This window comes from Ruditapes philippinarum, unplaced genomic scaffold (genome assembly GCF_026571515.1).
Source record: "Ruditapes philippinarum isolate M1 unplaced genomic scaffold, ASM2657151v2 ctg12093_1_1_1_1, whole genome shotgun sequence".
NCBI classification, from domain to species: Eukaryota; Metazoa; Mollusca; class Bivalvia; order Venerida; family Veneridae; genus Ruditapes; species Ruditapes philippinarum.
This window is the reverse complement of record NW_026860524.1, coordinates 9,898-22,316: the sequence shown is the minus strand read 5'-3', so window position 1 is coordinate 22,316 and position 12,419 is coordinate 9,898. Positions and strand designations below refer to the sequence as shown.

The 12,419-nt window shown below is 33.2% G+C and overlaps 1 protein-coding gene across 1 annotated transcript; it reads right to left on the bottom strand.

The window, feature by feature from the left end:
• Positions 1 to 5,424: 5,424 nt before the first annotated feature.
• Positions 5,425 to 6,383, bottom strand: LOC132760460 (uncharacterized; the record flags this gene model as incomplete). The annotated part of the gene is made up of 2 exons (XM_060752432.1): positions 6,043 to 6,383; positions 5,425 to 5,601 (listed from the first exon to the last, which is right to left on the bottom strand). Coding segments are annotated over exons 1-2 (518 nt in total), but the record flags the coding sequence as incomplete, so codon positions are not given.
• Between the last annotated feature and the right edge of the window lie 6,036 nt (positions 6,384 to 12,419).

Sequence of the window (12,419 nt, the reverse complement as noted above, 5' to 3'; positions counted from 1 at the left end):
CTGGTGATTGATCGATGAGGGATTTATATGTATAAGTCAAAATTTTATATTCAACCCGATACTCTACCGGAAGCCAGTGAAGTTCACGTAAGATAGGCGTTATGTGGTCATATTTGAGTGTTTTGGTCACAATTCTTGCTGCTGTATTTTGAACATGCTGTAACTTGGTCATTGACTGCTTAGAGACTCCATATAACAGTGCATTACAGTAGTCTAACCTAGAAGTAACAAGTGAATTTACTAGAGATTTGGTTGCTTTAACAGTAAGATAGGGTCTGATGTGACCGATTTGTCTTAATTGTGCATAACAGTTCCTACAGACATTATTTACATGTTGTTCCATCCTCATGTTCGAGTCAAGAAATGCACCAAGATTGCGCACACTAGATGATTGGCTTATTTTCGAACCGTCGACTGTTACTGTAACATCTGGAACAGGTTGTGCGTTATGTTCAGATGAGAAGATGATCAACTCTGTTTTATCGCCGTTTAGCTTCAGCATGTTGGCATTCATCCAACTTACAATATCTTCAAGACATCTTTCAATACGGTTTATATTCTCTTGAATTGAAATATTAGTCACTGGTTTGAAGGATAGATAGAGTTGTGAGTCATCTGCGAAGAAATGGTTGTTTAGATCATGTTTACGGCAGATTTCTCCAACAGGTTTCGTATACATCACATAGCTCTTGGGTCCCAGGACAGACCCTTGAGGTAGACTGTACTCCATGTGGACTGGCTGTGATAGTTTGTTGTTTATGCATACAGTCTGGTATCGGTCGGTCAGGTATGACGTCATCCATGCGAGTGGCTTGCCTGTAATTCCAAAGTGTCGTTCAAGGCGGCGAAGGAGCGTTTCGTGATCAATTGTATCAAAAGCAGCAGACAAATCAAGCATCACAAGAATAGTCACATTGTTATTATCCAAAGACCGTAGAATGTCATTTTGAACTTTTAACAATGCAGTCTCGGGCGAATGGAACTTGCGATAAGCAGATTGGTTGACCTCGTGTAGATTATTTGTCTTCAAATGGCTCTCAAGTCGCCATGTTTCAGTTATGGCACATATATCAAACTCATTGGAGAGAATAAAGTCACATATGGATAGGGTTTTGTTTTTCACTGAGCGTGTGTTCATTAAACATATTTTTATGTTTGTTTGGCCTTTTACTGTTGTATTGTGTTCAAGATTTACCCGGATTAAGTTTTTCACATTGCACATGCTGAGTGATTTTTCTATACGTCTTCGCTGATTAACTTTTGTTATTTCTTGGGGAAGTAACTGTAAATTGTCAACATTCACACCATTGTTAGTATCCCAGGCTAATCATTATAGAATGGAAACATAGAATATGTTTAAAGTAACCATGATCCGCTTTATCTACACCGGGAAAAGTTACAGCTCAAATAACCTCAATTATTGCCATGTTCACATAAATTAAAAGTAAAGAAATTTTGAATTATAGTTTTATAGTTATATCCAATAGCAAAACATTTTGTTTTGCACATTATAACTGATTTTTTAAGAAATAAGCCTAGTAGTTTACTATCAAAGCTTTTATTCCCATTTCAAAACGATTGTGATTTTATTTATGACAATAATCGAAATCATATTACGTAAATACTTTCAAAGTCCAAATATCCTGAAAGGGAGTATGGATTCTGTATTTCAGAACAGTTCAAAAAGAGCATGTTTTGATAAATCGACTGCCATTGAAATTTAGCATAACAAATAATTAAGTGTTGAAAAGTAAATATTCCTCTCGTAAAAAATCTACAAAATAGTTCCGTCTGAAGTCATTTATTTACGTACATCACAAGTGATGTGTAGATATGTTATCTATTTGTATTCACATGCGAACAACAATATAAGTATATTCTAGTCCATGTGCATTATTTGTATTAGTAGTTTATCAAATCATGGAGACTTTACATGTTTTGAACTTTACAAAGCAATGTTGTTGTGAAACTATGGTAACCTCTCAAAAAATAATCGATAACAGAGAAACGTCGGTCGTCTTAATATAAAACGTCTTGTTAATTTTAAAGCATATTATTTCATGCTGTAATGCACATTTAAGGAAAATGACTTACTTTTTACTGTGTTCGCCTGGGTATTTATTCATTTAATAACTGTAGGAAAGTTCTTTTCTCTGTTATTACCAATGACGCTTAGGGAGGTAGGTAAATGCATACTATACAATCGGAGGTCGGGGTCTGACGTCTAAATAACGTGAAAACGATATAACATATTCCTATGGAAATTCACTTTTCAAAATAACTTTCTATTTTAAATTTATATTTATCATCAGAGCTACTTTATGAAACATTTATAATACTCGTACATGGCATCATCAAATACAGTTTGAATACTGCCGTAACATTACATATTGTTAGCTCGATAAATAAAATTTTGTTAATTCAAGTACTGAAAATTATGTTTTATCAGAACAAAGAACAAATTAGGTAAAGGTTTAAAAATAAATTTAAAAAAAAACACTTTTTTAAACTTTTTTGAATAACTCCTGAAGAATATGCTTATTATTCAACGAAAATATCAATCTAGGTTGACCGCCGCAAACTTTACTTTGAACATCGGCGTTCTCTAAATTTCAGTATTGGAAAACTTTAGGGTGCTCTAAATGAGGTATCAGTACGCATGGGGTGCTCTAAATATGGTATCAGTACACTTTCTCGCGCGTGCCCAGTTTATTATTTTATTTGAAATAAAAAGTGAGCATACTTGAAAAAGAGCAAAACAAAACCGAAAACAGTTAAAAGAACTAATTTTTATATATCAAATTTACAAATCATGTCTATCTTTTTTTTTATTCTTCAAAACTTGAAAATACAGTAAACTCCGCTTATAACGAACTCACTGGGACATTCAAAATCTGTTCCTTATATCCGAAGTTCCTGTAAGCATATAGCGAATTAGTTCCCTTTATCAGGAGTTTTTATAGCGAACAGATTTACATATAACGAACTGATTGTTTACCATCGTCCTCCATTTTTGGAATTTAAATAATTGCTATTCCAGTTTTAGATTTACTCCCTATGTCAATTTCTCATAAAATATAATATTTTGTTTCTAAACTCTGTTCGTTTTCTTTCCATGGTTGAGAATAAACAAGATTTTGAACATCTTCTTTTATAATTAAAGGGGGACTTTTACTTATGAAGATAAAGATTTCTTTTCATTTAAATCAAGCGTACATTGCAGATTGCAAGCATGCGTGATTATGTTGAAAACCGATTATAAATTATTATAATTATTTTACTCGAGCACAACTATTGACGAAAAGAAATAAATAACCGTTTTATCTTGGTGAAAAGAGCTCATGCTAAAAATATCCTAAATAGAAAACTATACAAATTCATTTTAATAGATGTATTGAAGTACATACAACGATAAACGGTACATTCGGTCGAGTTTTAATCCCTGCCAATGAAAACGAAAGTCTATTTACGGATAGCCAATATTTTGGAGTTCGTTATAAAAGTGTCATTTTCTGTACTTTTAACTAGATTGGGACTAAGAAATGAGTTCCTTATAAGCGATAATTCCTTATAACCGTGTTCGCTAAAACCATATTTTTATATTAAATAAAGAAGGGCAAAATTCGGGCCAAAATAAATTGTTCCCTATAACCGGAAGTTCGCTATAACCGTGTTCGCTACAAGTGAAGTTTACTGTACAGTTATTATAAACATGCTGTCCTCCTCCTAACAAATTTTCGGGTTTCAAAGTGGTTTATTGGTTGTTTTTGGATTCGTCATCACTTGGTGAGTTGCGTCATGTAGAAGCGTTTCTGTTGATGGTTTATTCAACATTTCGCTTTTGACCTGTTCCGTTGATTTCCATTCTTGCGGATTTAATTTTTTGGAAATGTCTACCAACATTTCATTACTGGGTTTTTTATAACGTCGGCCACCGTCCACGGATCGATGGCCTGTCCGTTTCATGATTTCTCGTTCGGGTACATCCTTCTGATAAAGACTTGTTGCGCAAGTCTTTTTTCCAGACTGATTCAACACTTTTCAGACCAGCGAGCTAACATATTTCTTTCATAAAACCTTAAAGTTTATACGCCTACAACTTGATTTGGAAAACGCACTTCCCCTGGCTTCTGGAAAGGAATTGGTTTGGTCTCTTATAAAATGCTCCATCTCCAACCGATTTCAAATACTGGTCATAGTAATCCACTACGTTTTGCCGATTGTTGTAATGTTTTATAACTTTAGGTTCAATACGGCGGTGTTTCAGGCCACCGTTATACGTTTTATCGTTCTTTTCTGTATAAACTACAAACTTTTCATTAGGATCTGAACCTCTTTCAAATTGATCAGTTTCCAAATTCCTGTGTTCGTCATATCCCCTTAAACCGAAGAGTTTACAGTTAAAGAAGAAGACAGTGTGCTGTAAAGAAAGAGCGTCTTTATTACCAAATACTCCCTCTTCCCAAATAACTTTTCTTCATCTTCTAAAATGGGCTGAGCTTCCTGTCTTTTGCCGACGACGCCTTCTTTCGTTAGAAATTTTTTTTTGTTTGTTTGGATTTTTACGGCACGTCAACACATAACTGGCCATATCGTGCCGAATGCTATAATAGGCTTAAAATGTTATGTTAAACTTTGTAAATGACAATAAAAATGAGCCAATTAGATCCTAGAATACAAGTTTATCTCTTTCAAATAATCAATGATGTTTTTTGATGGAATTGTATTAAAGAGTTCTTTGAGTGAATTTACACAATAAAATCTATTACGGGCCTGTGAAAAATCATGACATTCAAGAAGAAAATGCTTGACAGTAAAATTTTCATTACAAGCTACACAGAAAGGGGCATTGTCATTCGTGAGGAGATAAGAGTGGGTAATTTTAGTGTGTCCAATTCGGCATCGAAGAAGAACTGTTTGATCATGGCGGTTTGACAGAGATAGAGATGGTGACACATCAAGAGATGGGTTTATATCGTGAAGTTTATTAAAAACGGCATTGTCCCAATTTGCTTTCCATTCAGATGATACGAGTTTATTTATAGCCGGTCTAAAATCACAAGCAGGTAACAATAAGTCAGTTTTTTGAAAATTTAATGATTGTTTAGCTAAAGCATCTACTTTTTCATTTCCTCGTATACCTACATGACTTGGAATCCAATATAAATTAACATATTTTGTTTTTAGTATATCATGAAATCGTAAAAGAAGTTTCTTTACCATGATATTGTCAGATTTTTTTTTATTTTTAATGGATATTAAAACAGAAAGCGAGTCAGAAAATATCACAAATTTATCGTGGGTATGCTGTGCTATGTATGACAATGCTAAATCGATAGCTTTTGCTTCAGCAGTAAAAATTGATGCATTATCTGGTAACCTCATACTAGATGTAAAATTATTTTCAAACACAGCCGCACCTACTTCATCTGTGCATCAAGTACCCTCCTAAACCTTGCATAATCAGGATTTTTCTCGTCCAAAAAGTTCATGCCAGATATTCCACAATCTCGCAGCTTTCTAAGAAGGCCACATACTAAATGGTATAGGGACTCGGGTGGAAAGTAATCGTCAGTCTTCTTCCTGATCTCGACGACAAATCTGAAACAATGACCTTTTTTTTTAATTTTTAGCTTTAAACAATGCCTATGTTTAACAGGAGATACTGACCGAAGAGCAACTTAGTGAATCACACACAATTTTCTAGCGTAAATATGAATATATTTTACGAGTGATTATTGGAAAAGACCACATAACCTACACCGGAGGTAGAGTTAAAGTAAAGTACACTTTATTTCAGTTAGTTTTAAATATTACTTGTACATGAGGCTATATCCTGGAATAGATATCGGGGTCTGATAAGGTTTATTCCCTTTTATTTTTAGTGTAATATATACAAGTTTTAATTCTGAAATATAAATAGGGTTCTAATACAGGAGATTGTCGTACATGATATATCTCTGAATTATACACGAAAGGATTTCCTAGATTATATTTTGAAATAGAGCTAGAAATTAATGTTTCACACTGAGAAAGATTCACGCCTGAAATATATTGTAAGCCCATTGCGTGTTACGGTCCGTGTTCTTTGACCTTTGACCTTGAACCAGCGCGTCAAGATCAGAGTCGGATACGCTTTCTACAAAACGTTCTCTCTTTTCATTAATAAAAGGTTTTTCTTCCTGCTTAAAATCCTGGTCAAAGTCAATCAATTGAAAGTTGCCGAAATAGTTTGGTTGTACATCATTTTCTAAAGTATCCATTTGACTACTTGTCAGCAGGCCTATGTCATTAAAAACACCACTACGCTCAATTTCACTTAATGTCTGTGAAAGTAACAAATCATCCTGTGTAACGTTTTCGCGTTTAAACGTAGTGCTCATTTCAAACAAGTCCAAAGCCTGCGATAAATCAAAATCGTCATCTTAAATGTCTATATTTGTCCCACGACTAGCAAACTGAAAATGACGAGAATTTGGCGCTGAATAAGGTAAACTGCTATAGCTTAGCGCAAACGAATGTGATTGGTTCATTTTTCTTGGGGTTCACTATATCTATTCACTATGGCAGCGAAGTAGCAGAGGCACCGAATGGGTGTATTTCTATGTGTATCTCTTAAATTATCATTTGTTTAAATCATGCGATAATACGAGAGAGCAAAAATCTCAAAGAAGTCGTGATAGTCATGCGATTAAACAGTTACAGAATATTAATTCGGACTGTATCAGCGCATGGGGCGAGAAAAAGGGTCAATCATCGAAATTAATCTCGACGTTCCGTCTCGATTAATATTCTATGACTGACCCTTGTTGTCGCCCCATGCGCTGATACCAGCCGGTAAAGTCCACGTTAATATTCTATTACTAATACTTGTTAGTGTACGATATTTGGACGAAAGAGGAATTAAGGACATTAAAGCATGCATCAGAATCAAAATAGTCTGACAACATATCGGCTTTCTCTTAGACTTTATAACTAATTTATTTCATTTTAAATCAGACAGAACATTACTTACTTTGAAGTTTTATTGAAGTACACTCACATAACTTATTTACATCGATTGTGTTACTCTTTAACGATCGATTTGACAATTTTTTAATCGGCAGTAATCTATGGCTGATCAATATGCAGTTTCAAGGAATTTATAAAATTAAGCCACTTTGAGTCTTAATAGGAACTGGACATTTATTGCAAGTAAAAGATGTACAAAGCATAGGCATAACTCTTTGTTTTTAAATTCTTAATTTTTTTCTATTGTATGTTAACATAAAATATCAAAATAAAAGTAAAATCTGATTTTCTTCTTCATGAATTTCGTACAATACAGTTTATTCATGTTCGATATTTCCGATACACATACGTAAAATCTCGCATTTTCAAAACTTCGAATACCGTTATGCTACTTTGATTGTGTTTGGTCATTTCTTGAAAGAATCTGCTTATCGTAAAAAAAGATATTTACTTTTATGCAAATGTTGAAACAATTTGTAATACTCAGAAAAGCAAATGATTGCATAATTTAATTATTACTTTACATCTGAGATACTGAATAGTAATAGCTTCATTTGTTGCAATAACACACATATTACCATAATACTAACGAGAAAATGTTTATTTCATTTCCTGCAATGTTATCAAATGAACATTCAACTGATCTAAATATTAGACTTGTAAATTCCAAACTATTCTGTATCACCTGCTTAGTGGTTGGATACAATGTCACAAATTATATATTTATTACCTTATTGTATCATAAGAAGTCAACGGAGTCTTAAATTATTTAGTACTGGTGTACGAAAGAATATCATGCAGTGTATGTTGTAAACTGTACATAGGAATAAATTTTCTATGTATTAATCGCGGTATCAGTATAATTTTAGTATTTATATTATAATCGATTTAAAAAAAAACCTTAATTGGTTTTAATAAATAGTTCACATTATTATTATTGAAACTTACTAACTAATTAGCAATGCAAATGTTGTTAAAAATGTTGCATTGTTTCACTGAATAGCTGTCTAGATATTTTATTTCACTAGATATATTATTTCAAAAATCAAGTCCTATCAGTTGATTTGCTTACGTATATTGCTGTAAGTTACAACATTTGTGGTGCAGCAAAACAGGAATAATTTTGTATAAAAACCTATTTGAAAATCTAGTGAAAGCGGAAATGGATACAGCAACAAACGTTTGGAGAAATGGTATATTTATATAGATCTAAATCACCAACGCATTTATCTTTTTTAATGCTTCATCAGAATAAAAGCTTTTTTAATTAAAGTGAAATAGCTCTTATTATATGAAGACAGATCTAGACTCTTATCTTGACGTCAAATAAGAAAACAAAACATTTTCAAAGGATGGACAGAATATATTCTTGGAGCATTCCAAACAACATATCAAATTATTTACAGTTCATAATGCATAATTTTTGACAACAAAATGTACAGTGTAACTTCTGAAAACCGAACACCTGTGGGACTAGCCAAAAAGTTCGGAATTTGGACGTTTCCGGAATTCAGATGAACAAGTAAAATTGAACATCAATTGTTTAAGACATGATGAAAAATATAGGAAGCTTATCTATTCATAAAATGGCAAAATTTTAGGACTTTTTAAAAGTTATATTACATGTACTACATGTACATTGTATATAACCTAAAACTGAATCGCTGATACAAAAGCATAATTTCATGATGTACCAGCTATCAATTAATTGAATATTTTGTTTTTCATCACAAAATACTTCTCATTTTTGTCACACTTTAATCAAGTGTTTGACATGCTTGACAGGTTGTGATTGTAATAGGTGTCAATTTGTTTGTTTGGATTTTACGGCACGTCAACACATAAATGGCCATATCGTGCCGAATGCTATAATAGACTTAAAATATTATGTAAAACTTTGTAAATGATAATAGCCGAATGCTATAATAGGCTTAAAATATTATGTAAAACTTTGTAATTGATAATAAAAAAGAGCCAATTAGATCCTTGAATACAAGCTTATCTCTTTCAAATAATCGATGATGTTTTTTGATGGAATTATGTTAAAGAGTTCTTTGACTGAATTTACATTATAAAATCTATTACGGGCCTGTGAAAAATCATGACATTCCAGAAGAAAATTTGATATAAATGGTTTCTGCTAATTGGAAGATACTGATATTTTGAAGGTTTTACAATGTCAATTATAAATTATTCCGTCAAACCTTTTTAAATTTCCGGATTTTGGAAGTAAATTTGAATAGATATAACCCAATTTTTACCGGAAAATTGTTCGGAATTCAGAAGTTCCGGAATGTAGAGGTATTTATTATATAGAAAACAGAAGGAGAAATTTCGGGACCCTGAAAAATGTTGGGATTTCAGAAGTTTCCGGATTTTAGAAGTTCCGGAATTCAGAAGTTACACTGTACTTACTTGTAACAAATGTTCTTTTACGTTTCTATAACAGTTAATTTAGATTGATATGTAGTAATAATTATTTTAATTTGTAAAAGTAAATCAGCTATCAACAAAAGAAATAAAGGGAATTAATATGGATTTAAGATGTATATCCTTATCACCCACAAATAATGTGAACGATTTATATTCTGGTATTGAGGATGAAAGATATGATAGTGTGCCAAGAGATTTAACCGGGATGTATCTAAATAAGTGTCAACAAACCCTCTAGTTTTTATTCTTTGTTTGAGATTCATAGGAAATCAAACTCGGATCTCTGTTATATTGCTTAAATGGTATTGAATAATAGATACATTGAAAATATCCATCTAAGTGATTAAAATACTTTTTTTCTATCATTCCGAGATGAATTTTGACAGAATGCTGAATGCATGCTGAATGCATTTATAATTCTTTTTTTTTCCAAAATATACATGTATATACAATGGCATATATATCCAGGATTTTTCTTTGTTTAAATCCAGAGTACACATTAAAAAACTAGAACTCCGCGAATCGGATGTGTCGCCTTATGAACAATATAGTTTAGGAGAAATGGCCAGGACGAAATGAAATATGAAAATTAACAAAGGGCAATAGCTCAAAAAATAAGAATGCAGAGCAGCAGTTTCTGTGCACTACACTTCTTATCAATAAGAGTAGTATCTATCATCAAACGAAGTTTCATGTCCATAGCTTTTATACTTTTGGAGAAATAGCCTGGACAAAAATAAAGAATGAAAATTAACAAAGGGCAGTAACTCAAAAAATTATAAGTGCAGAGTACCGGTTCTTGTGCACTGCACTTTTTCTTAATGAGATCTATCACCCTATGAAGTTTCAAGTCCATAGCTTTTATACTTAAGGAGAAATGACCCGGACAAAAATAAAGTATGAAAATTAACAAAGGGCAATAACTCAAACAATAAGAAGTGCATAGTACCTGTTCTTGTGCACTGTACTTCTTCTTAATGAGATCTATCATCCTATGAAGTTTCAAGTCCATTGCTTTTATACATTAGGAGAAATGGCCCGGACAAAAAAATAAAGTATGAAAATTAACAAAGGGCAATTACTCAAAAATTTAGAAGTGCAGAGTATCGGTTCGTGTGCACTGCAGTTCGGGTCATTATAAAAAGCATGCATACCAAGTTTGAAGTCAATCCGACTTATAATGACTGACTTATGCTCCGGACAAGCTTAAGGGGGCGCCGACGCCGACAACGACGCAGACACCGCCGACGCCGACACAGCCGACGCCGCCGACAAAAACTTTGTGACATAAAAACGAATAAAAGAAGTGACAGGAAATTGTCACAATACAATATTTCTATCAAATAAATATTGATATATGAAAAAAGCAAAAGGGCATCATTCTCACAAAACTTATCAAATTACAAAAACTCCCGCGATATGCGTCAGGTCACTTTGAAATCTAGACGATATCAGAAGAAAAATGTTAGAGAAGGTGCATCGAAAGAAATTTTTAATGCCTAGCTTGCCTTCTGATTGCAGATACTCACCAATCTTATTCCCATTTTTCCTTCTACATATTTTTCTCACCATGAAGTTAAGTAAGACACATATATAAAAGGAAGCATATAAAAGTATAAAGTACAAATCTAAAAGATTATTCATAAATAGTGAAGAGATGTATCAAAATTACGGATAGAGTGTTCTAAAACTAGAAAGTAAAGCTATTTATTTAAAAAGTTGATAGGCAATCAAGGAAGTAAGCGGTCACAACCTATTGGATTGTTGTGCATTGCTGGAAAAGGAGTTAAGGGAAGTATAGGTCGCAATAGATTACTCGGCAACATTTAATAATGGAAAAAATGCGCTTATTTTTGCACTCAAAACGTTTACTAAGATTTATACTATGAATTAGTGTTTTATTCAATAGCTGACGTTCCTTTATTCTAATTATACTATAAAATTGCATATTATACCAGCACCTGAAAATGTCTTGATCGGAAAGGCTTATTTCAAAACTTTAACCTAATTCGACATGATTTCAGAGTTATCAAATCAGTTTAAAAACGTTAAACATTAAATTTAATAAAAACGTCGTTGACCGTACAATTCACAATTTTACGTTTGCTTAGACATGCAACAAAATTAAAAATGAAAATTAACAACATCTGCGGATGTTTCTAAATTCAAAATTTTACCATTTTATGTTTAAATGTTGAATTCTGCTTAAGCCGGTGCTAGGGGGCGTGGACGGTAACTTGCACTTTCCAGTACCGTCCATGAACAGGCTCAATCAAACCGAGCCTGCAACATTTTCAATTTTGCCGTGTTGGGCTTTCTTTAGGGATTGTGTTTTTATCTATTTTATGATCACATCCGTGTTATTTGTGCCGTGTGGCGGCTGTAAAAAGTCTCCCCGTACATTTAGTCAATGATGTTATATTTTCGATCCTTGAAGATCGTTCAGCACGACATTATTGTTGTGCTTGTGGTATTTTTAGTTTCAATTTTTCGGCATTTTCTAGTTGGGTGGTTCCAATATTCCTACTTGAATAATGTTGAATCACCCTTAGGATATGTTGCCTGCTTTTTAAATTTGTCTTTTGACGTCTTATCTGTGATACGCAGGCTTCATAACCTCTGATCCCCTTTCAAAATTCCATTTTATTTAGTTCCGCCCATTGTTTTCTCGTTTAGGGCACACGCTTTTTATTACTTGGGGACCATACGACGCTTTTCATGGAATGGCACGGAAGTGTCACATTGAAGGTTCCATGATAACCGCCGTATGAACACATCTGCGGATGTTTCTAAATTCAAAATTTTACCATTTCATGTTTAAATGTTGAATTCTGCTTAAGCCGGTGCTAGGGGGCGTGGACGGTAACTTGCACTTTCCAGTACCGTCCATGAACAGGCTCAATCAAACCGAGCCTGCAACATTTTCAATTTTGCCGTGTTGGGCTTTCTTTAGGGATTCTGTTTTTATCTATTTG